The 25,227-nt window shown below is 38.3% G+C and overlaps 2 protein-coding genes across 2 annotated transcripts; both read right to left on the bottom strand.

Moving 5' to 3' along the window:
* Window positions 1-136: 136 nt before the first annotated feature.
* On the bottom strand, window positions 137-7,190 carry ahsa1a (AHA1, activator of heat shock protein ATPase homolog 1a). Its single transcript, XM_055187098.2, has 9 exons — window positions 6,790-7,190; window positions 2,137-2,327; window positions 1,967-2,049; window positions 1,771-1,888; window positions 1,597-1,688; window positions 1,179-1,304; window positions 970-1,071; window positions 836-887; window positions 137-684 (listed from the first exon to the last, which is right to left on the bottom strand). Exons 1-9 carry the CDS (start codon window positions 6,867-6,869, stop codon window positions 515-517), a joined length of 1,014 nt encoding a protein of 337 aa, XP_055043073.2. The 5' UTR covers window positions 6,870-7,190; the 3' UTR covers window positions 137-514.
* A 1,842-nt stretch (window positions 7,191-9,032) lies between these two features.
* LOC129430080 (cell division cycle-associated protein 4) lies at window positions 9,033-25,062 on the bottom strand. Its single transcript, XM_055187112.2, has 2 exons — window positions 24,513-25,062; window positions 9,033-14,552 (listed from the first exon to the last, which is right to left on the bottom strand). Exons 1-2 carry the CDS (start codon window positions 24,662-24,664, stop codon window positions 13,874-13,876), a joined length of 831 nt encoding a protein of 276 aa, XP_055043087.2. The 5' UTR covers window positions 24,665-25,062; the 3' UTR covers window positions 9,033-13,873.
* Between the last annotated feature and the right edge of the window lie 165 nt (window positions 25,063-25,227).

The following is a 25,227-nucleotide window of genomic DNA, read 5'->3' as shown; positions in this document are numbered from 1 at the left end:
TTAATATAATGGACCAATCAAATCTGACACACATACAAATTCATTAATTCTTTCCCTTTCTTAAAAGGCTCAAGTGACTTGCAGGTTTCATAACTTAACACCAAAAAATACAAATGCCTGTAGCCTGAAACAAAAATAAACTTATATAAAATTAATTTGATACAACTTTTTCATTCTTGCATAACACTGTATATCAATATATTACTTAAAAAACACTGTGTTTTAAAGAAAGTTAATTATTCATGTCTGGCTTTCCCAGGCACAACATTCAAACATACATCTTACATTCAAAAACAACAAAAGCTTATGCAGGAACAAATACAAAAAGAATCCAAGCACCGATTTTTCTTTTGTTGTCTGTAACAAGGCACAAGTATTTGCAGAAATCCAACAAATAACTATAAGGTGCAGGGCATACTAAAGTGTTGTTTACAATACATAATTGTGATGTGATTTTGTATTGTTTTGTATTTCTGTAGTTTTTGGCACAACATGAACACGCTTTGGCTTTGATTTAGAGTCGTGCTCCAAAACCAAATGTCTGTTTAATGGCCTCAAAATAATATCTCTGCCAGCCCTCCTTCATTCTTTCCTCTTCATTGCTTGGAACTCCTCTGGCCTCCATAGTCAGCTCTGTCTCATTGCCTCGATCCACAAAGTTTAAAGTGACTGTTGATGCATGTCCTAAAATAAATAAAATCCAGTAAGAACACTGACTGCAAATAATCAAGAGTAACAAAGAATCACATTTATCACACTTTACAGATCTTCCTTAATAAACAGAAAAAAAACAATAAAGAAATATATTATTTATTCAAATAAAAGCTCTAAGTACCTGCTGGCCAGGATGAAAATCTCCATCTCATGACAATCTTCTGACCAGGAACCTAAAGAAGAAATGTATTAAACTTTTACCAAATTATTGCAATTATTTACAAATAAAAATATATTATGGAAGAGTATTCTCACCAGTTCAGCAAATTGTCCATGCACGTTTCCCTCCAGCAGCCGAAACTTGCCACCCGGACACCCGTCCACAATAGCAGCAAGGTGTGTAAATGCCTGTACCATCTATACCATCAAGAAAGTGACACACAGCAGGTGAGTTTAACATTACTGACAGAACATCAATACTGTACATGTTTCTATTTTTTTTTTTTTTTTTTGGAGATTCTGACCTCTTGGCTTAAAAAAACCCTGTACAACTCTTCAGGTGAGGTAAGAAAAGTCTCTTTAATACTGAACATCACTGTTTGAATTTTGACTCCACTGTTAGTAGTGTTAGCTGTGGTGGATGCTCCAGTCTGTGGGGAAACAAAAAAAATGAATACAAAGCTAAAGTATTAAAAATGTGTCATGTCAAGCCTTAATACCATTAAATTCTCTTAGTACAAAAATATATTTATGAAATGAAGAAAATATGCAGTAAATTGATGCTTATTTGAAAGGAAAAATAATATTTAGCTACTAAAGGAACGATATTGATGTTGTTACAGCATAACAAAAGTATATTGTAATTACACCATTATGTACAGTGCCTCTTTCACAAATCACAAAACACATTTAAAAGACTTTTAAACTTTTATAAGAACCCACCTGGGTTTTGTCCAGCTTCACCTTGGGTTGTGCCTCCTGATTCTGTTTACTAAGTCCATTTGCTGTTGGTAAAATCATACCCTGAGAGAATTCTGTAATAACAGATTACAAGAAAACAGTGATTAACCAGGTCGACATGATGACTGACTACTGAGAACGTTTTAGAGCCCTCACCTGTTTTGAGATGTTTCACGTAGTCACCCAGTGCCACTCTGATTTTCTTGGCACCCTCCTTTCTCATGAGATCAGTCAAAGGCGTGTTTGGTTGGTCTTTACAAGCCGTAACACAGATCTGTACAAAAAATAACTTTTCAACAACTTTTCGCATATAAAAAGAGTGTTTTATTGTGGTACTGCGGTGTTCACTTACATCTAAGTCATCCATGTCATTTTCATCAGAGAGGTTTGGTATTTCCACAGTCCCTTTATATTTTATTCCCTTTTTATTTGTTCCTATTACAAAATATTGCAAAAAGGAGCATTTTAAAATGCTGCATTTACTGATCTAAATATCGGTACGTTCTTCTGCATGTGACCCACCGGTCCATGTGGCTTTTACATTCCACTCATAGAAGAAGATGAGTTTTCCCTTGCGGTTATTGATAGAGGCCTCGCCGTCTATATTGCTGACATCTGTGATTTCGCACAAGCCTTCTTCACCTTCTGCGCAAATTCCAAGGAGGAGGTTATTGATCACATCTTGAGACCAGCTTGTCACATCCCTCTCTGTCCTGCAATAACATTTTAGAAAAACATTATTTGCATTTCAAACTAATTATGCCAAACATGCAATTATCCTACTAAAAATTGTTGGTCTCCCAGCCAGGTTTTAGCTGGTGTAGCCAGCTGGTCTTCATGTGTTTTCGTTACTTTTTAAGCTGGTCAAATTGGACTTGAAAGACCAGCTGACCTACCAACTGACCAGCTTTGCCAGGCGGCATATTTTGAAAATATGCTCATTTTCCAGCTCTCCTAGAGTTAAACATTTGAGTTTTACCATTTTGGAATCCATTCAGCCGATCTCCGGGTCTGGCAAGGCAAGGCAAGGCAAGTTTATTTGTATAGCACATTTCATACACAGAGGTCATTCAAAGTGCTTTACATAGAAATGAGAAAACAATATATAAAAGAGAAAAAAGAAAATGTTAAAATAATAGATACACAATAAAATCACAATAAAAACAAAGATACATGAAATTTAGAATAACAATTAAAGAAAATAAATGTGATTTTAATAAAAACACTTTAAAAAGGTAAAAAGAATAAAACAGGAGTAAAAGTGACTTGAGTTAAAGGTGCAGTCAGTGTGAAGCAGCACAGTGCTCATTCAGTAAATGCAGAGTTAAACAGATGTGTTTTTAATCTAGATTTAAGTGTTTACTGTTGAAGCACATCTGATCTCTTCTGGAAGCTGATTCCAGCTAGAGGTGGCATAATAACTAAATGCTGACGCACCTTGTTTTGAGTGAACCCTTGGGATTTCTAACTGACCTGATCCTAATGATCTGAGTAATCTTTTAGGTTTATATACAGTTAGCATATCTGTCATGTATTTGGGTCCTAAGCCATGAAGTGATTTATAAACGAGTAACAATACTTTAAAATCTATTCTAAATGTAACAGGAAGCCAGTGTAAGGACCTGAGGACTGGAGTGATGTGCTCAGATTTTTTGGTTCTGGTCAGAATTCTGGCAGCAGTGTTTTGTATGAGCTGCAGCTGTCTAATGGTATTTTTGGGGATCCCCGTAAGATGTCCATTGCAGTAATCCACCCTGCTGGTGATGAAAGCATGAACAAGTTTCTCTAAGTCCTGTCTTGAGACAAAACATCTAATTCTGGCAATATTTCTGAGATGGTAGTAAGCTGATTTGCTTATCGCTTTCACGTGACTACTGAAATTAAGGTCAGACTCTAAAATTACACCAAGATTTCTGACTTTATTTTATGTCTTTAGACCCCTAGAGTCAAGGTATGTGTTAACCTTGAGAGTTTCATCTTTATTTCCAAATACGACGACTTCAGTTTTGTCTTTGTTTAACTGGAGGAAGTTTTGACGCATCCAACAGTTAATTTCATCAATGCATTTACATAGAGAGTCAATGGGGCTGTAGTGTAGTCATTGGGTGACAGGGCTAAGTATATCTGGGTGTCATCTGCATAGCTGTGGTAAGCAATTTGGTTCTTTTTCATTATATGACCAAGTGGGAGCATATACAAATTAAACAGAAGGGGTGCAAGAATTGAACCCTGTGGGACTCCACATGTCATGGATGTCCACTCAGATTTATGGTTACCTATGTTCACATAGTAACCTCTTCCTTGTAGGTATGTTTTAAACCATTTGAGGACCATCCCAGAGAGCCCTACCCAGTTTTCCAGTCTATGTAAGAGTATGGTGTGATCTACTGTGTCAAAGGCAGCACTAAGATCTAGTAGCACCAGCACTGATATTTTACCTGAATCAGAGTTTAAGCGAATATCATTTATTATCTTTATGAGCACTGTCAGGGCCGCCTTAACCTAATGTGAGGCCCTGGGGCTGAGAGGTTTTGTAGGCCCCCCATACCCTCGATTTATAGTTTTTTTAAGTGTAATATCTAGGTAATCTACATCACAAAATGCATTAGTTTCTTTCGAGACATACAACAGTGAGTTTTCCCTCTTTGACCCAGAAAACACCATAATATCATTATTAACATATCACTGAGCCTACTTGAGCATAAACACAAGACACTTTATTTAACAACCACACACAGCAACATGTGGTGATAATAAAACCAAAATGTGTGAAAGTATATATGTTTATAAGCTTTATGTTTATATAGTTTTTGGAATATACAAATTTGCAGAAAATTCATTGTCACTCACTAACCAAATGCTCAGCACAGTTTTAAGCATACAATAAGTTAAAGTTAGTTTTAAAGTGAAAATGCATTAATGATAACAAAAGATAAGTCTTTATAGACAAAATCTTATTTTTTAATCAGTTATTTATTTTGTAGGCTATTGAAGATATAGTATGCATTGTATTTAGTATTTATGCATACATAAGCATAACAAGCATGAATATGCACAAAACATACCTGTATAAGATCTTTAGATAAGGAGATTATAAATATGAATGGTGCTATTTGGGGATGATCATTTAAGATGGTCTTGTCGCTCTTTACTTTCTAGACTTGCACCTTTACCGTTGCATCTCTGTCGTTTTTCTAATCTAAACCAACAGATGTGTGTACTGTGAGCTAACGTCGCGTCAAACTGCATCGCTCCACCTGCGCACACGTCACTGATATAAACGCGAGTAAACTATAACAACTAACAGCATTATGTGCGGGAACTCTTTTCTTTATTTAGCGGCAACGTTTCTTGCGCACGCTTGGAGAGACTTCTGCATGCCAGAGACTCAGCTGCACGTCACGAGCACAGAGAGAGCGAGCACGTGCGCGAAAGAGAGAGAGAGCACGCGCGCGAAAGAGAGAGAGACCTGCACCTCACTGGTGCTTATTATGAAATTTCAGAAATGACTCTTTCATTTGTTGGTGGATTATTTCCCGTTTCTCTGTCACACTCAGTCTAACATGCAGGAAGGTCAAGTTGACACTCACACTTAATTACATTACGCGGAATAGAAAAATCTGTTACGTCTGATATTTTATTTTACGGTAAGTTACAACGGACCAATCAGCAGACATGTAACGTGCAATTAGAGTGACTGACAGAAAACCTGACAAGTTACAAAACAAAATGACATTTTCAGCTCATCATGAACGCGAACATGGGAGGCCCTTGAACTTCGGAGGCCCCTGGGCTTCAGCCCAGGTAAGCCCGTGCATTAAGGCGGCCTTGAGCACTGTCTCTGTGCTGTGATGCTGACGGAAACCAGATTGAAAATTGTCCAGATGGCCATTTGAGTTTAAGAATTTGTTCAGCTGATTAAAAACAACCTTTTCAATGATCTTGCCTATAAACGGAAGATTTGAGATTGGTCTGTAGTTGCTAAGTATGGTTTTGTCTAGGTTACTCTTTTTTAGGAGAGGCTTAATAACTGCTGTTTTTAATGACTCTGGAAAGGTGCCTGTGATCAGAGAGGTATTTACTATTTTTAAGAGGTCAGTTTCTAAGCAGTTAAGTACCTTTTTGAGAAAAGATGTGGGGAGCGTGTCAAGGCTGCTAGTTGATGCTTTAAGATGTTGTACTGTTTCTTCCAAGGTTTTTATATCAATTATGTCCAATTCTGAGAGAATGGCAGTACCACTTTTAGCATAGCTCAGCATAATTCATTGAATCTGATTAGACCATTAGCATCGCGTTCAAAAATGACCAAAGAGTTTCGTTATTTTTCCTATTTAAAACTTGACTCTTCTGTAGTTAAATCGTGTACTAAGACGACGAAAATTAAAAGTTGCATTTTTTTAGACCAATATGTCTAGAAATTAAATAGTCCCCTTGGTAACTTGAATAGCTGGGAACTATTTTTGGGCAGTGCGTAATATCATTGCGCCTGCTGCACACATGTTAAGGCAGCAAAGTCCTTGATTATTACGCCAGAATGAGAGTATAGTTCCTAGCCATATCGACCTAGAAAATCGCAACATCTAACTTTCCGTCGGTCTTAGTACACAATGTTCTACAGAAGAGTCAAGTTCCAAATAGGAAAAATATCTAAACTCTTCGGCCATTTTCAAGCGCGATGCCAATGGTCCAATCAGATTCAACGAATCACGCTAAGCCATGCCGCCAGAACCGGAGATCAGCTGAATGGATTCAAAAACGGTAAAAATAAAATGTTTAACTCTAGGGGAGATGGAAAATGAGCATATTTTCCAAAAAATGTAAGTGTCCCTTTAACCAGCCTCCTTAAACCAACTTTAGCTTTTTTTAGTAGGATTAGGTCTTGGTTTGCCTCTCATCAGAGTGCAGAGTCTAATTCTGGCTCGCATTCACGTACTGCCAAATATAGACCGGGACATTCAGCAACAGGGCATTCCAGAGGCTTCATACAAATGCTTGAAAAATAAATCTTTTTTTATTATAAATCCTATATTGCTTCAATTCAATTCCTTTTCCATGACATTTTATAGCAATTTAACCATCAATTTTAAACTACATGTAACCTACTTTGTAAACTGTAACACAAAGACGGAGAACGTGCCAGATAGGCTAAGTTATAGTTTAGCTCTCTTTACTTACCAGTGCCAGTTATTGACATTTACTGCATCTGCCCTTTCTTCCACAATCCATCGCGGGTCTCCCTCTCCCCACTTTGCCATTACAAATGGTTTAAGTTAAGAAGTCAAAGGAAGATTTGAACACCAGTTTAAACGCGTGTTGTTTGTAGCGCACTGACAGTGAAATTACAGGACAGCTGTAACGTTATGCAGGCAGGAAGAAACTCTGAGGACCAGGCTGCTACTACACAAGTATTCAACCCGACCAAACCAACACCATTTCTATTTTTACTGGGTAGGAAGTTGTTCTAACTTGTGGTCAGCTTTCCTCAATCGGACCTTTAAATCCCCAGGAAGAAAGTGCCAGAACCGCGTGGAAGAAACTTCATCTGGAAACGAGAAACGTAAGACTGACATACCTTGGGACGATCCGTTCTGGCGAGAGGTTAATTACCTTACCCCGAAACCTCGTCCTACACAAGAAAGATGTACACTAAAATGTTTATTAAACTATTTTATTTTATCCTATTCAAATTTATCAGCATCATTTAAGTTTTCATACTTACGAAAATGTTTGTTTTGAGCTTAAAGGGATAATTCACATTAAAATAAAAAATCTGTCATCATTTATTCATCCTCATGTTGTTCTAAACTTGTATGATATTTTTTTCTTATGAACACAAAAGCAGATATTTTGAGAAATGATGGTAAACACACAGCACAGTGACCATTGACTTCCATTGTAGAAATAAAAAATATGATGGAATTTAATGGGTACCGTAAACTGTGTTTTTACTATCATTTATCAAAATATTTTCTTAATTTATTACAATACTTTCAAAATATTTTTTTCCTACTATGGAAGTCAATGGTCACTATCTGCTCTGTGTTTACCATCATTTCTCACAATATCTTCTTTAGTTTTTGTCAGAAAAAGACAACACGAGGAGGAGTAAATGATGACAGAATTTTTATTTTAACGTGAACTAAAGTATTTTATGTGTAAATCCAGCAGGGGGCGATAAAGAGCCTTTCCTTACTCTACTACACAGTATAAGACCTGCTCATTGTATAATGCAAAATTAATAATTCTTCAGTCTTTCATAGTCTGCAATCATTACCTCGGTTCTTCAATCATTTTGGAGGAAAAAACATTTTTAAGGTATTTAAAGAGGAGCAGATATGGGTTAAGCTTTTCACAGACAGATCTTGAGTTTCTACATGTTTATCCTAGCAGCTCAGGAAGGAACCTTAAAGACTATACGATTACTTCTTACTCTCAAAGGACTAGGGCTTTAATTCTGAAATTTTATGTTGTGCAATAAAGACTTTGAATGCATGAAAGTGCCATTTATTTATTTGTATAGTACCATGTGCCATATTATAAATGTTATTGAAAGAGCTAAAAGAACAAGAGTGAATACCTAAAAATTTATTAAATACATACAACAACAAAGGAAAAACGTTCTGAAGGTACTGTAGAGAGGCAACACAGGAAATCAGATTAATTATTCAGAGGAAACTGACAGGTGAGCGCCTCGTACACACAGCCAGTTCCACCAATATAGAACAGAGTGCATTGTAAATATAATGTATACAAAAACCATTGGTATTTTCATTTTTCCACCCTTTTGTTCTGCAGAGTCAACTGCAGATATCCCAGGAGGACTGCGGCAGCATCACTTTATCCACCATAAACGGATAGAGGACAGAGGTAGCATGTTTACGAGCAAGCAACTGCCACAGTGCTGTTTGATAGAGAGATTGCTGAGATAAATGGCAGCAGATTTCTGCATACATGTTGTTGCATTATTAATGCATCTAAGGTTGTTTATAAGCAATTTGAGCCATTGAGGCCAGGCTTCATACAGCCATTACTTAGAATGATAAAATCACTATGACATATGTGGTTAAAGTAGAAATAAAATAATCAAGGCCATTGCCCAGGCTTTTTGAAATAAATCATATTCCTTATGTTTACATAGATTTATTTTACATTTTTACTGTGAGTAATGAAAACTACAAGTAAAGATGATGCAATGATAGATATTTATGTGGCATGATAGAAATATATGCATTGAAAATGCTCACACCACCTCATAATATGTAATGAAGTATCTGTTGATGTGCAATAAGGAGTTTTGCCTTTAGGGGGCAATGTATGTTCATCTGTTCTTAATATTATCTTGTTTACTGCATGTTTTATAATCTCTACTTGATGTTTTGGATTTTGTAGGGTTGAATCCTGAGTGAATACTTCACACGTTTACATTTCTTTTTTTTATTTGACATACAGACCTGCTACAATGTTTTGCATAGAATATGACTGCAGAAGAAAATGCGTTATTTACAGACCTCACAGAAATCAAAAGGAAAACAGGGTGTAAATTCACCAGTCATCATTAGGAAAACATCTAGTCGTGTATTCATTCAAATGTTACATTACATTGTATCATTTGCAATTAAGCAACACAGCGCTTTCTTTACATTTTCATATTGCACTTAGGACAAAGTGACATTTTGAGGTTTTCGATATTACAATTTCATAAGGATAATTGAAAAGAAAGGTTTGTTTAAAAATCAACCAAATAACAATGCTTAAAGCTTGTTCTTTTTGTGCCTCACAACCAAGCAATTTTAAGAAAGACCATACAAACTCTGCTGTGCGACGGTACACCTAAAGTACCGAACATTATTTGGGAGAGCTGTTTACAAAACAAAGTGAACCAATTTTTAATACAGCTCTGCTCATATACGAAACCATACATTTACATGAATTGGGGTGAAACAGCACTCTTGATAGTCAGTGTCTTTCAAGGATCTGATATTCAATCAGTAGGAGACAGAAATGTGTCTCGCTCTGTGAAAAGTCATTCTTACTGTTTTCTACATAAAATCATCCTACATAATGAACATTCTGTGAAAATATAACTTTAATATCTTGAATATTAACAAAGATTGAAATCAACGTGAGATGCTCTCATAATAAGATCCTGGATTTCACAGACAGGGTCATATTTGAGACCTCTCTCATTACATTTAAATGACCCCACTAATGCCAACAATTGAACATTTCACAGATGACGTTATCCAATTTAGATTAAAAACCGTTAAAGCTGCCCGATTATCTGCCTGGTCCAGGGGAAGTGAACAAATAAAACAAAACAAAAAAAAAACATCCCATAGTCATTAAGTTTACAGTCTGCTCCAAATGAAATCTTTACAAATAATATTAGTGATAAAATTCTCTTCATAATTCTGCATCATTTATTTACACAAATAATTATTACTAAGAAAAGGAGGCGAAGTATAAATCACACTTCAAAACAAATAAATCCTCCTTAAGACCGAAGTCTACTGATCATATTTCACTCTTAAATAAAAGCAATATATTATCTCATCATCTTCAGTCAACAAAACAAAGCACAAAAAATATATAAATACAAATATATAGATATATACACATAAACAGACTGATCAAGCTTACAAAGCTTAGAAAGCATTGGACACACAGCTCTCAGCATTAAAAACAGATCACGGCTGAATTGCTGACGTTGTCACCAAAGAGACTCTAGTTTTGTTGACCACCCATCTCATACAAGCATGTTTTTTTTTAAATCTGAGTGTAAACTTTGAGTGTCTTTGTGGCTGTACTCATTTTGTGAAAGGCAGGGTAGGGGTCTAAGCCTGAGTTTCAAAGGGAAAATTTATTGTACTAACTTGATAAAAAACAGCTTTTCTTTGCTGCCATCTCTTAACTATGTGATTAATATTAGTGAAGCTGCTCATCTTAATTACAATTTGGTCGGAACGTCTTTATTTAACTCAAATTTGTGACTCAGTGGCCCGTGTATAACACAAGCAGTGATGATTGCCTGGGTAGGGAAGACATTTCACTATGCTCAAACAGACCCAGAACCAAAGAACAAAGCTCCTCCCTAGGCTAAAAGTGATTGGTTGGGAGGAGAATGGAGCCTCTCTGGGCCCCACCGGGGGCGGAGCTTTGTTACCAACATGCACACCGATGTGAGCGTAGACCTACCAGCTGTTGTCAAACTCTCAATGTAGCCTTTAGCGCTAGTAAGAATCTCCACGTGACAGAAGCTGTTTGCTTTAACCCCTACCCCACCCACCGCCTTAATCTCTGTCTCTTGTTCTTTCCCTTCCCCCTGTCTTAAGACTTGCCGACTGCAGTTTGTGGCTCAGAATTCACTTTCTGCAAGCAGTCTCAACTGATGGTAAAAGACACAGATGATAAAGTGGGAAAAATATATGCTTTTGGGGTACCATCTTACAAACTTCTAGCGTGTAACTAATAACAATGTTATGACTGAGATGGCTTAAACGGGCCTAAAGCTTAAAACAGCCTTTCCATCGCACACGACATTCGGACACAACTATTGAAGTTGGGAGAGAAGCTCATTCCAGCGCAAGAGCCTACATAGCGGATTAAATCAAATGAATGAAACTATAAACAGCTATGTATATATGTGACCCTGGACCACAAAACCAGTCATAAGGGTACATTTTTTGAAATTAAGATTTATATATCACCTGAAAGGTGAATAAATAAGAGTTTCATTGATGTAGGATTTGTTAGGACAATATTTGGCCGAGAAAATGATAGATATTTGAAAATCTGGAATCTAACTGGACGTTCACACCAGACGCGGTGAAGGCGGCAAGCACAGGTGATTTACATGTTAATTTAATGCAAAGACACGATTAGGCATCTTGCGGCGCGGATGGTGCGAATTGAGCGTTGGCGCGAGAAACACGCAAGTTCAGAATCAGAACTAAGGCGGATTTCCGCGCCGTCTTAACCAATCAGGACCTTGCTGTAGTAGTGACGTGATTACAGGAAGCGAGCGGAGTCTCAGCGAAGTTGCGAAGCCCCTCCCATGACGCAAATATCCGCGTGAATGTCTCGAATGACTAGAATTTCAGGCGCGAATGAAGCGAGTAAACTCAAAATGTTCAAGCGTCCAACTACGCGCAATTAGCGCGTTTTTGCCGCCTCTACCGCGGCTGGTGTGAACGCACCTTAAGGGTGCAAAAAAATCTAAATACTGTGAAAATCACCTTTAAAGTTGTCCAAATGAAGTCCTTACTGGGCGTTCACACCAGACATGATAGAGGCGGCAAACACGGGTGATTTACATGTTAAGTCAATGCAAAGACGCAATTAGGCATCCTGCGGCGCGGTAGACGCAGATTGCGCGTTCCGTACGAATTGAGCGTTGCCGCGGGGAAAAAAAGTTGAAAAATCTGAACTTCGGCAGATTTCCGTGCCGCGTTAACCAATCAGGACCTTGCTGAAGTAGTGTGTGATTACAGGAAGCGAGCAGAGTCTCAGCGAAGTCGCAGAAGCCCCTCCCATGATGTGAATTTCCACGTGAATGTCTCGAATAACTAGAATTTCATGCGTGAATGTTCAAAATGTTCAAGCGCCTAACTACACGCAATTAGCGCGTTTTTGCCGCCTCTACCGCGGCTGGTGTGAACGCACAATTAGCACTGCACCCACTCACAAAAATAACATTTTTGTAAATTTACGTGGAAAAGTACAAAATATCCTCATGAAACATGGACATTACATAATATCCTAATTATTTTTGGCATTAAAGAATTTTTTTTATATTGACCCATACAATGTATTTTCGCCTATTGCTACAAATGTAGCATGCTACTTAAGACTGCTTTTGTGGTCCAGGGTCACATATGACAAAAGACCGAACATATGGAGACGAGATTAAAAATAATAACATGCAAATATTGCATTATTAATTTATTACTTATCAGTAATTAATCGTTTTTAAAGGATTCAAGTGTTACTGATAAAGGATCAAGTTAATAATTTTTACCTTGCACACATTGTTTTGCTTGAAATAAATCACTTACGACCGGTACGCCGCATGCAGCGCTATCGCAGCCCCCACGTAGCCTGTGTGCGCAACTCTCCGTAGGAAAAGTATCACTTTTGGTGTGTCGTTTGTCGTGTACATTGGAAAGGCGGCATAAGGGAAAGAGCAGACAGATGAGACATCAGTGTGGACCCCCATAGAAAAGGGTATAAACTTGGACCTTTAGAAATGGGCTTCAAAACCAGAGCCCAAAAGGCATCCACAATATACGTTATGCAGTGTAGATCACATTAATGAAGGACAACAGGGAGGAGATGTGGACCCACATTTGGGGTAATGGCTTCTTTAAAGGACAGAGCATCAGACAAGCCGAAAGCATTATGGGAAGGATAGCATGCGGGTCCACAGTGTGCAGTTCATCGTCGGCAGTCTTCATTCTCCGTTGTAGGCACTATGTTTGTACGAGGGATTCGACGGTGGCTGTCTGTCTGACAATCGTGTACGTGAAAAGTAGAAATAACATTAAATCGTTACAAATATATCACTTCATACGTAAGCGACTGAAACCGAACGACTCGGAAACCTTTGAAAAAATGTCAGAAAGGCTTTCAAAAGAAAGTATTTTTGCCATTCGCAACTTCTGAATCCAGGCTCTCCCATGAACAGAGAGTCGTATTGAAAACAATCACCAGTTTTTGAAAGTTATTGAGGAGAACCCATTAATAGACAGTTTGTAACAATGACAGTCTTTGTATAGAAAGAGCTCTTGGTATCTTGAGAGGTAGTATGGGTGCTGCATGTGCATGACATGATCTGATAATCATAATTACTGACAGTAATGCTTCAGAATACAGTGGAGATCAGTTCACAAAAAATAAATGTCATTTATCTCAGCAAAAGCTACGAGGGGTCCATCACGATCCAATATTTCCTCCTCTTTAATACAACTCGATTCACGGTCCGCTATAAATAAAAGCATCAATAGTAATACTTTGCTTCTGAAGTCCCTGCATATTCATCTTAGTTTGCTTAAATATGAAGGATGGCAGCATAAGCTTAACCATCTGAAAAGTCTTAAAAATGTGCATTTATCCTACAGTGAAAGTGTGTCAGGCAGTTTCTTATATAAATATATCAGTCCTTTGTATAAAAATAGATAAAATATTTGTTTAAAAAAAGCACGCATTGTATTACTTCCCATAGAAACATTAGGATGGCTGTCTGAACTGCGGCGCGAGAGGTTCAGGAGCGCACCAGGATCTCCATGATGTGGTCCAGGTCATTGAGGTCTGAGAGACAGAGATGCAGGCTGCTGTTGGAGGTGCAGTTTGAAAGGTTCTTGAGGCCATCGTCCACTCCGCCACTTCTTTGTGCAGGACACGACAGAACAGTAATGTCAGAGGAGTCGTACATTGACGTGTCGATGTCCTCAAAGATGTCGTCCAGTGCCAAGTCAGTCAAGTAGCTGGTCGAATTCGTAATCTCAAACGAGCCGAAGAGCAAATCTGACGACCTTGCGCCCTCCTCCCCTGTTAAAAGGCTCTCGTGTTCTGCACCACCCAACCGGACCTCATCATCCTCTGATGTTGTCAGTGATATCGCTCCAGGTAGAGGACAGTTTAAGGGCACGGGTGGACAGTCAGGTAAATGACGTGGGGTTGAGGCGTGAGGGAGCGTTGGGGTGAGTGGGGCTGGCGGCAAACATGTTTCTCCTTCCTGTCTCATCTCCTGCTGAATCTGACGGAGAGTGTTGGCCAGCAGAACTGAACGATGGAGGCTGGGTTCTGCTCGCTGCTGGCAGCTTTGTAGCTTGTCCAGACACAAGTCCAGCACCAGCTGCCTCTGCTGAGGATACGGCAAGTCCTGGGCAATGTCCTCACATGTACTCAGCTTACGCTTCACCCCACGGCCCAACACGTACCTACAGATGAAACAAAAAGATGAACTTAGAAAAACAGTTACTGACTTCATTATGAGGAAAGTCAACAAATAATATAGTACGTAATATAGTACAGTGCTTTTTTGCTGGATCGGATATCGGACTAACAGGAACAATCTAGGGATGGGCGATATGGCCTAAAATCTATATTGCGTTATACATTGCAGCCTCTTGCGATAGCGATATGTATTGCGATATAATAATTTCAATAGACTAGTTTCAGAAAAGGTTATATAGACCCTTACAAAAGCCAAACTGCTAAAAAAGTATGTAAAAGTAAACCGTTACGGCCAGATTAGTTTTGTTACCTCTCTTAGCTGGAACTTTTGCCTGACACACACAGCAGGGGTGTCCAGACTTTTTTGTGTGGTGATCTACTTTTAAAATGATAAAGCCGACAAGATCTATCTGCTAAAAAACACAGTTAATTATTTTTATAACACTAAACCCTTTAAATGCTTGTGGGGACTTTTATATATACTTAAAAAAAAAAAAAAGTTTCACAATTACTAGACCATAATGCCAATTTCGCACGTGGAGCAGCAGTTAACTTATGTAACTTATGGCTTAAATCCAAAAAATATATGTTGCATCTGTCTTTTTCACAAGTTCCTCTGTTTCGCTGACGCTTTCATCCATGTTTATTCGGCTGCAGCTCGTGACTCTAAAGTTCGCGGGTAGATTGTGTCATCAACACGCATTATCGCGATAGTGCAATAGATTTAAAATCTCTATTGTATGCCAATTTTCTATCGTTTATATTGCCCATCCCTAGAACAATCTAATTTCAATACTGTGCGTTACCCGTGATTGTTACTGAGAAAGCGATTAAAACGTCATTCACACACACGTGCTAACTAAGATAACTAAGCTATTTTAAGGATTTTATTTTATAAAGTCACAAGACGCATCTATTCTCTTTGTGTTTTAGCGATTATGAACTTTCCATTACGAAGCATCCGTTCCTGGGAATCCTCACTCCAAGCGCATTAAATCTGCGTCCAGAAAGCACATAATCGTAGCGTACAAGATGATTTAGGCACATCAATTCTGCGCCCAGGATGTGCATAAGGTCTGGTCAAACGCATACTTTCCAAAATAACCATCTGCACACTAAAGCTTTTTTACTGTGAAAGTTTTGCGCAATAAAGGGAAATAAAATTTGCATATTTATTTAATCAAACAGACCATTTTTATGTTCTCCCACACACTGCCATGATTAATAATTAGTAATTATTCTTGTAACTTGTATAATTTTAAAAAACAATAATTTAAAATGATTTAGATGTAGCAGAAAGCACTCTACACATTTAACATTTTTTGTGTGTGTGTGTGTGTGTGTGTGTGTGTGTGTGTGTGTGTGTGTGTGTGTGTGTGTGTGTGTGTGTGTGTGTGTGTGTGTGTGTGTGTGTGATTTTTAAAAATTGTTATTGAAACTGAATTAGCTTCAAGGCACCAATGCTGCATGCTAGATGCTGTACAACCACCACTTCCACATTTGTCCACACACAGTTTCTTCAAGTGGAAACCGAGAAATGCACGGATATTAATTAATTGATATGGGATGAACCATTATTCAAAATAGGAAGTTCTCTGGACTTACAAATCCTTGGATCTTTTGGAATAATGTAATTCCACCACTGCATGAAATATATATTACAGTGTGTGCAAGTGAGTGATATTTTATTACAAAAATCTTACATAATCTGGCTTTAAAAGGGTGGTGGTTCAATGGTATTTCATGCATTCTGACTTATTAACAGTTATAGAGTTGTTTCCTCATGCTAAACATAGGCAACTGTCAAAAAAGCAGTTGGACGTGTTACAGAGTATTTCTGTGCCGAATGCACTTCATTCGTACAAGTTTCGGAAAGTTTTTTCGATTACAGGTCCAGCTGAAGTTTCAGGGGTTTCGATACATATCACCTATTTTTATGGGCACTTCCCCGGAAAACCCCACCCACCCGTCAATCAGCGGGAGACGCTAGAACTTACAAACATTACTTCACGAGACAGCTTTGTTTAATTTCAAGACTCAACAATGGCATGAATGAAGAAAAGTGGTTTTTGGATGTAAGGGGAAGAAAGTCAGCCTTATGGAAACCGCGGCAGCATAACAATGAGCAGTTTTTATCTACATTCACCACGGATACTCTTTCATGGAAGTCACCGTCATGTTTCTACAGTAGCAATAAACATACAACCTGTTCTACAGAGCGCATTTCGTCCCTACATTGTCTTCGACAACAACATGTTGGTCCTGTTGCAGCCACCGTAGCTTCTCTTTGCATTTTGAAATTGAGGTTGGTTGCAATTCGCAATCTCACCACTAGATGCCGCTAAAACTCGCACTGGACATGTCTTTCTGACACTTTAACTTTCGTCTCTACAAACAGACTATGTCTTAAAGGATAATTCCTGTATTTAACACTTTGAGTCTCATTTCTGGTTTGTTTTGGATGAACTACAGTGATGGACACAGAAATTTTGACAATGGGTCGTGTCTTGACTTTTCGACTGATTTAGAAGCGTCTCTTGACTGCTTCAGAATGGAAGTCAATGGCCATGCACAAACATGTCATTAAAACAACACTTAACATTCATTTTCAAAACTGTACTACTCACCGAGTGGTTCGTGGTGTTCGTTGATGATTAAAAACAAATATATTGGCGCAATGTATGATTTCAATCCGTGTTGTTTGCTATAGTGGAACTATTTTTTCAGATACCTCACAACCGCGTATATACTTCCGCTCTATATTTGAGTCTGAAGCATGAATGAACGTAGTCCAACAAACTGTAATAAAACGGTAGTATACTTTCAAAATCAAGTTTATTTATAACACTTACACCATCAAATATGTTTTTTTATCAGCAAAACAATAAAGAAAATATTTTGCAGAAACCCCAGTGCTCCGTCATGCAAGTCAACAGATCCGACACGACAGAAACTGTATTTCGCAACACAACTTGTTTTTAATTATCAACGAACACCACGAACCACTTGGTGAGTAGCACAGTTTTGAAAATGAACGTTAAGTGTTGTTTTAATGACATGTTTGTGCATGGCCATTGACTTCCATTCTGAAGCAGTCAAGAGACGCTTCTAAATCAGTCGAAAAGTCAAGACACGACCCATTGTCAAAATTTCTGTGTCCATCACTGTAGTTCATCCAAAACAAACCAGAAATGAGACTCAAAGTGTTAAATACCGGAATTATCCTTTAACTGTATTACAGAATAGTGGAGTTAACAGTAAAGCGTTAGGTGGAGATAGGGCAGTGGAATCCTTCGAAAAAGGAATCAAACTCGTGTTGCCATGAGCGTACTGGCGCTTTACATCAGCGCACTAACCACAGGGTTATCGGTGCCAACAACTTGCATGCTTTTAGCTTGAATATTCACTGTTATCAAACATACGATAAAGTGAAGCTTCAACTTGACAGGCTCTCTCTTCACCCTAAAGCGAAGCTTCCTTGGAGGATGCATTAGCTGTAGCTCCTCCCATCTGTGACTGCGGTACACTTGAGAATAGGCTCATGCTTCATTAGCACTCACAGCAGAAGAGTATATGCAGCACAGGAGCGTGATGCTTATTGCTGCAGTTAGTCAAAGCCAAAGCCTTCTATCCTGTGCGACCCTCAGCAGTGATTACAAGCAAAGGCTGTCTTGTTATCTATCATGACCCTTAGCTGTTAAATTTGAAGAACAGTATTGCAGTTTTACGGTGCATCCACTGGGGAGAAATTTTATATTCAATGGCAAATCCCAAACTACAATATTTCTGTGGTTTTGCGCTAACAGAATTGAAGCTACTTTAATCACGACCATAACTGCTCTTTCAGACATCCGCCTCAGATCTGAAGAGCTGGAGTTTGAGTGGAAAGGGCTGTAAATGCGAGAGACTGTCTATCCACCTCTATGCTCTCAGTGGTGTAGGCGGCTCCCTCCCATCCATCACTCTGCTGAATGCAGGCAGACATCCCCCGCAGGTCTGGTCAGTGACTGCTCTTCTCTACTGCAGGGTGCACAGGAAGCTCCAGGAGCCATGAAGAGCCTCTCGTGTTTAAAAGTGAGACAAATGCATTAGACGGTGCACGTAAAAAAAAAAAAAAAACTGCGGACACCATAACCAGTCATGAAAAAGAAGATAGGCTTGAACGATACCTTTGAGTGTAACTACACCAATGTGAAAACAAGTCTGATTTAACACTAAACTGCTTGAACATCCGCCTGTGCATGTGCGCATGCAACGTCCGTACCTTCAAGTGTGTCATGCTGGGCCTAGTGGTTACATAACTATCCAATGAGCACTGGGTTCACTCCTGCTCAGCCCTATAGGTGCCTTTTCCACAAAAGGGACATTTTGTATTCCTGTAGATTTCAGCTAAATTTCAGTAGGCGTATACAATATACTCGGACAAGTGTCTGCAGGCTGTTTCTGTCAGCGACGGTAAGCTATAAATGGTAAGCCTGCAGAAAATATAATCAATAAAAATATGGCAGTAGCAAGAGTGGCATGAACGCGTTTGTATGAAATATGTATTGTCATGCTTAAAAGTCTGAGAAGAGAGGCATGCGTTGCTTTATAAAGCATTATTAAAGGACACAAACGACTAAGAATTTGACTTGGTCTCTATAAAGTCTCCCAGCTTTAAATCAGGACTGTGAAACAGCAAGGCATCATTTAAATTGGGCCCCTCTGGTTGGACTGGCCTCTGTGGTCTACTTGCCATGGCAACAGCGGTGGATGAGAGGCTGGGGCTTGAGTGGCACACAGAGTCTGCAGCTCAAAGACAATAAGTACAACTACAGAGATGGCCATCGAAGTGCTATCACAAGGGGAGCCACAGGAAAGGCAAAGGCAATAGTGTTGCAGTGGAGTTTACCATGTTGCATCAGATTAGGTTTACACGCTGTTATCATTTCCTACGGGTGAATCATAGCGGAGGCCTTTTTACGACACTTCAGAGAAGTCTCACTATGGCAATACAATGCTCAGAAACAAATACTGACAACATATACCAAATCTCGATAAGACGTAGTCACTATAAAATGAAAGTAAATTTAACTTAATTTATTTATCAACCAAAATGTTTACCTCACCTACATAAAGAAAATTTTTGTGTAAATAAAACCTTTATATTAAATGCATTGAAATAATATGTTAAATTGTTCTGATATCTTCATAGAAAATGATCCAGAGACGGTTTTATATGTCCATCTACAACCCTACAATTTGTGCCTAGAATGAAATGGTCTATTATTACCTTATTTGAACTGGTCATGGATAATAATGTTAAGCTCTGCTCTGATTGGCTGTTATTAGAACGGCTTATTTCGGTGGCTCTGTGTGCATGCAAACAGAACATATGTTGGAGCCTGGATCAGATGAAGATTTTGAGGAATCATCAATCATTCTGAGATTGGAAATGGATGTTTTTGAGTGGCATGTTTGTGTTTTTTTCAGTATGGACCTGAAAAATGTTACTGTATTCTATTGTTAATAGTAGAACTTCAGCCTAAAACGCTAGCATACAGCATTAACTAGTATATAGCGCTAACTCAACAGTCACAACTTTGTTTTTATCATTGTAACAACTAGGGCTGCCATGATTAATCGTGTGTCCCATTAAAATGCCTCCGAAATCGATTCAGAATCGATTTTGAATCAATTCTGTGTTTCATGCACAGCTTGTGCATGTACTACAGCATTTGGTCAGTAGGAAGTCTTTATCAATCTAAAATTATGAGTCAGAGTCGTTTATAATGTGCCTTTAAAAAAAGCAAAACTCGTTAAACAAAACACTCAAAATGTTCTTTATTATCATGAAAATACCTGAAACTATTTAAAGCACAGCGATATAAATATTCCTTTAGACATTTCCTGGAATAGCGTTTGTAATGCTGCATTTACACCAGCCGCGGTAGAGGCGTCAAGCGCGAGTGATTTCAATGTTAAGTCAATGTGAAGACGCTTTAGGATGTGCCGCGATTTCACTGTAATTCATTCAAATTCATTCATTGAGAAAATGCACATTTGCACGATTAATCATGACAGCCCTAGTAACAAGTACGGATGGGCACAAGTAATCGGTTGCTTGAATACTCGATACTTGAATACAAATACTTGAATATTTGTGGTTACAATCAAATGTCAAGATATCAGAGAGCCATACAAGCATTACATCTTGACCGAGACAGGTAAGAAAGGACGACACAACACTGCTAATCGCTAAAATGATAGCAATGACTTAAAGCTGCTTAATGTTATGAAGCTTGTGCTTTGACTGGACATGTTTAAAAGCGCACGGTTTTGGTGCACAACAGGAGTTAAACTTTCTGTCCAATACATAACTTAGTTTAAGTCTTGCATTTTGTGCACGTTATTGTTATACATTTATGTTGTATACAAAGTTTAATATTTTGCATCATATAAAAATCATGTTTATTAACGCTATAGTTTCACTTCATCACGCAGCTTTTCCTGTTAGAGGTTTCTGTTAAAAACATTTAATTCTTTTATAATCTAGTATGTGTTTATTGTTCGGTCATATTTTCTTCAAAACTAAGTTTTATTTGAGTGTTTTTAATAAAAAATATTTTCATTTTCACCATGTCTCGTACGTCCTGCCCCCTTGATTGCCCCGCCCCCAGTTTATCAAGTACCTGCCCTGCGTTCCAGTTCGTTTTTTTATGAACTTCCCTCGCTAACTTCCCTCAGTCTCGTTCACTCGGATGTACATCATTGCTTATGTTGTACGAGTGCCCACTACTGCTAGAACACTTGAAGTGGGTTCAAATGGATCGCCCTAAGCCCTTGATCACATGGAAAGTGGAGACCGCCCCCTCCATGTGCAAAGCGCCAGTTGCTGAAGTGACGTCACAATCGTGTTGCATTGTGGGATATGAAGCTGCATGAAGTGTACATATGAAGCAGATCAGTCAAAATCGAGGGAGCAAGGGTCTGTCCATACAAACTTCCCTCGTCACCTTGACGAAGTGGAACGCACTTCAAAATGGCGACAGGGATTCCCCCAAGGGGAAGTGCTTAGGGAAGTTTGCGAGTGTGTGTCTAAAACTGGAGTGGAACGCACCCTTGTTTTTCAAACCTATGGATTAATCGAAATGAAAAAATTACATACATGCACATCCCTAGTAACAACATTGTAATTAGTTTAATGTGTAATTTAATGTTGGGGCATACACCACGACTGTAACATCATAGTTGGTATTACATTGAGATGTTTTCCAGCGATCTTTTGCATGCACGAGGTTTACATAAGGAGGAAACAATAGTGTTTGAGGCTCACAATCTTTTATTTTACAAAACACTTATTATTTATCTATACTTGGGTAAATACAGTTTTTACATTCTAATCTACTGCCCTTAAAGTTGGATTTCAAACAGATTTTACGGTCACTGAAAGCAAAGCATTTATGCTGAACTATGTTGTGCATACAGCTCACATATAAGAGACTGATCATCTGAGGAGCAACAATGAAACTTACACTGCTATTTTTAGATCCAGCAGCATTCCATCGGATGAATAAATGGATAACAATCTAATACCATACGAAGAGACATATCAGTTTCGCTGAAGGAAAAGAGATAAAGACTTAATTTCCTTTACTGTGGTAATACTTAAACCAAAAAACAGAAAATAATATGCTGGTCTAAAATAAACTCTTTCTCCATCCCTTCCAGTTTCACTCTCCCAAAAGGGGACAGTCTGTTTTCATTCTGAGACAAGAGAAAGAGGACAGTGGAAGAAATAAAAGAGCAAGTGAAAGAGGAAGTACATAAGCCAGAATGAGCATAAGGCTAGCCCATGAGATAAAGTGGGAGGAGACAGAGAAGTTGAGTTGAGCAAGAAAGCGCAAAGAAAACAGACTGAGCGCAAGCAGGAGGAAGTAGGAAGCAAACACCACTCACAAATCTACCAAGTCCTTAATACAACCACTGGGCTAACAGGCCGGATGTCTAAATTTGGGCAGTTTTAAAACTGGGTGGCTCCAATAGACCTGATGAAGTGACTCAGAGACTTAGTCACGGAGACAGACATGAAGACACGCTCGCTCACATGAAGCTTCCGTGACTTATCAGTGCTGTTTGAGTCACTGGTGAAACTCTTGCATGGCATTAAAATAATTATAATGATGCCTACTAGTTGTTACACAGGTATGCAACGGTAAGAAATGTATAATGCTGACAACTCAAAGGTTGATTATATTCTGAATATGAAGATTAAAAGCATCATGATTTCTAATTTAAGAGACCAAAAAGGCTGATACTCTTTTGCTTCAGCAAGTAAACACCACAGCATCAGATAACTCAAAGTATTTAACTGAATGTTAAATCAACTTTGTCTATGTATTATATGTAACAGTTATCCGCAAAATATCTATTTAGTTCCATAGCTGCAAACTGTAACTCAGGCATTACCAATAATATTAATTTCCCCTATGTACGGTTAAACATAAACACACAGGGTTTTTTTATTTAATAAGCTTGTTTAAAGTGAAAGAATATAAAAATTAATAATTTTTAAATATTAGTTCATGTCAATACAGTTATTCATGTTACTTCATGGTGCATATATCCATGTTAACAGTTACAATGGTTTTATAAATACATTAGTAAACACCGAAATTAACATGAACAAAGATTAATAAACGCTGTAGAACAATTGTTTATTGTTAGTTCATGTTAGCTAATGCATCAACTAATTATTAACAAATGCAACCTTATTGTAAACTGTTACCAATTAATTTATAGGTCATACCTTATACACCTATTGAGTCTACTGCAAACTATGACAATCACCTCTAGTGATGCACCGATGTATCGGCCGCCGATATTTATCGGGCGATTTTTTTATGAATTTGAAACCATCAGCATATCGGCAATTTTTACACAATTTATATGTAAAAAAATGAGTTAATGTTGTTAATAAAAATAAATGCTGAATAGCAAAAACCACCTTTGAAGGTTGTCACGCTGTCTTATTATATTTGTTTTAGCTTAATTTGTGCCTCTCTTATTATGTTGGTCAGTTGAATGTTAATTAGATCCAATCCACGTTCAGTAAAAATAATTTGATGCAGAAATAAACTAGCTAATAGACCAACTGTATAGTATTGTATACAAGTGTTTAATATCCGTATCGGCCAGAAGTTGTCTGTTTGTATCGGTATCGGCCCAAAAAATCCTATCGGTGCATCCCTAATCACCTCCAAAAGGTTCAGATCAAGATTCAGATAATATTCACAAACATATCAAAATATGAAATAACAATTTGCTGGCCAAACAGGAAATTGAGAACTGAAAACTGGTAACGTTATAAGATCATAATACAAATAACTTAAGTTTTTTTTAAAGATATCACTCATCGATTTAATCGTGTATGACGTCAGGTTAATGGTACCCCACACATTTGTTTAGTCATGATTATTCACATATCAAGAACATTATTTATACGAGAAATTAAATAAAAACGAAACATCATTAAGCATATTTGTTGAACTATTTTTATACTTTGGCAAGAAACGCAAAGAGAAAATATCATAAGTGTACTTTTTGAGCTCTGTGAAAAGATTGGAAGAAAACTGGCGGTCACGTTTCGAGTAAACGTCACTCGGGTTTAAACCGAGTGGCAAAATCGACCAGTTACGCAACCGCGCACGACTTGCACCGAAAACGTGCGATATCAAAGTTTCTATCTTCTTGGTTTACTATATCTATGTTAGTTTATTAGTTCCTATTTTGTAATTACACTAGAATATACGGAGTTAACGTACATTTACTCAAAGCCAAGTAACATTTACACATGTACTCGAGAGGTTACGTAAATATATAGAAATATACAAAAGCAAGACGATAGAAAAAAACTTAACAACTTTGATTTAAAGACTTTTTTAAATGCCTAAAAGTAGCGTTACCTTGACGAAGAAAGGGCACCATCTCCTCCGACGGGCTCAACTTCCTTCTTCACAACAGCGGACTCCACATCCAGTCGACACATAGAGACAGCGGGAATTCTGTTTCTTCTTTTCATGGAAGCCTCGAACGAAGTGAAATCCCTTTGACCCATACCATTATGTTTGGCTGAACCAGTTGCTTCTTTTGTTAGCGTTTATTAAAACCAACAACTTGCAAGACGCCAACGCGCGCTGCTAGCCTCCGCGGCTTAGCTCACGGAGATGCGCAATGAATTAGCCAGTTAGCTAACGTTAGTTAGTACTTGGCGAAGTACGGACTCTGTCTAACTAAGAAATACATTTACCCGTAACACACAATTGATGGCTACATTCTTGAAAAAGGACAGACGTGCGTTCAATCGGTCGCTAAACTCGGCGTTAAGCTTCTGGTCCAAAGTCTGAACATTATTCTGCACAAAATTACGCGACCGATCGCATCTCAACGCAGACACGAGCACAGAACTATTGCTACTTTGTGGAGAACGGCTCTGGTAGAAACAGAAACAACGGGAAAAGAACTCAGCTGATTGACGGTCGTCAGGTGGGAGGGCGGTGATTGGTCGAATCCGATCTGAGACCCGCCTAGTAACTGCATCCGATTGGTGAAAACTGTGTTCTCGCCCGCCTCCTCAGTCTATCACATTCATCCCTCTGACATGCCCATAGACTAAAAACG

Source organism: Misgurnus anguillicaudatus, chromosome 18 (assembly GCF_027580225.2).
Source record: "Misgurnus anguillicaudatus chromosome 18, ASM2758022v2, whole genome shotgun sequence".
NCBI lineage: Eukaryota > Metazoa > Chordata > Actinopteri > Cypriniformes > Cobitidae > Misgurnus > Misgurnus anguillicaudatus.
The sequence above is the reverse complement of the archived record's forward strand: the minus strand, read 5'-3'. Positions and strand labels throughout refer to the sequence as shown.

What these genes read in the sequence shown, in the direction of transcription:
- ahsa1a (XM_055187098.2), bottom strand. Translation starts at nt 6,869, where the DNA reads ATGGCAAAGTGGGGAGAGGGAGACCCGCGATGGATTGTGGAAGAAAGG. An exon ending in ATGACATGGATGACTTAGAT is followed by an intron (nt 1,889 to 1,966) that starts GTAAGTGAACAC and finishes TTTTTTGTACAG; the next exon opens with ATCTGTGTTACGGCTTGTAA. An exon ending in TGAAGCTGGACAAAACCCAG is followed by an intron (nt 1,305 to 1,596) that starts GTGGGTTCTTAT and finishes GTTTCCCCACAG; the next exon opens with ACTGGAGCATCCACCACAGC.
- LOC129430080 (XM_055187112.2), bottom strand. Translation starts at nt 24,664, where the DNA reads ATGGGTCAAAGGGATTTCACTTCGTTCGAGGCTTCCATGAAAAGAAGA. An exon ending in GGTGCCCTTTCTTCGTCAAG is followed by an intron (nt 14,553 to 24,512) that starts GTAACGCTACTT and finishes TTTCATCTGTAG; the next exon opens with GTACGTGTTGGGCCGTGGGG.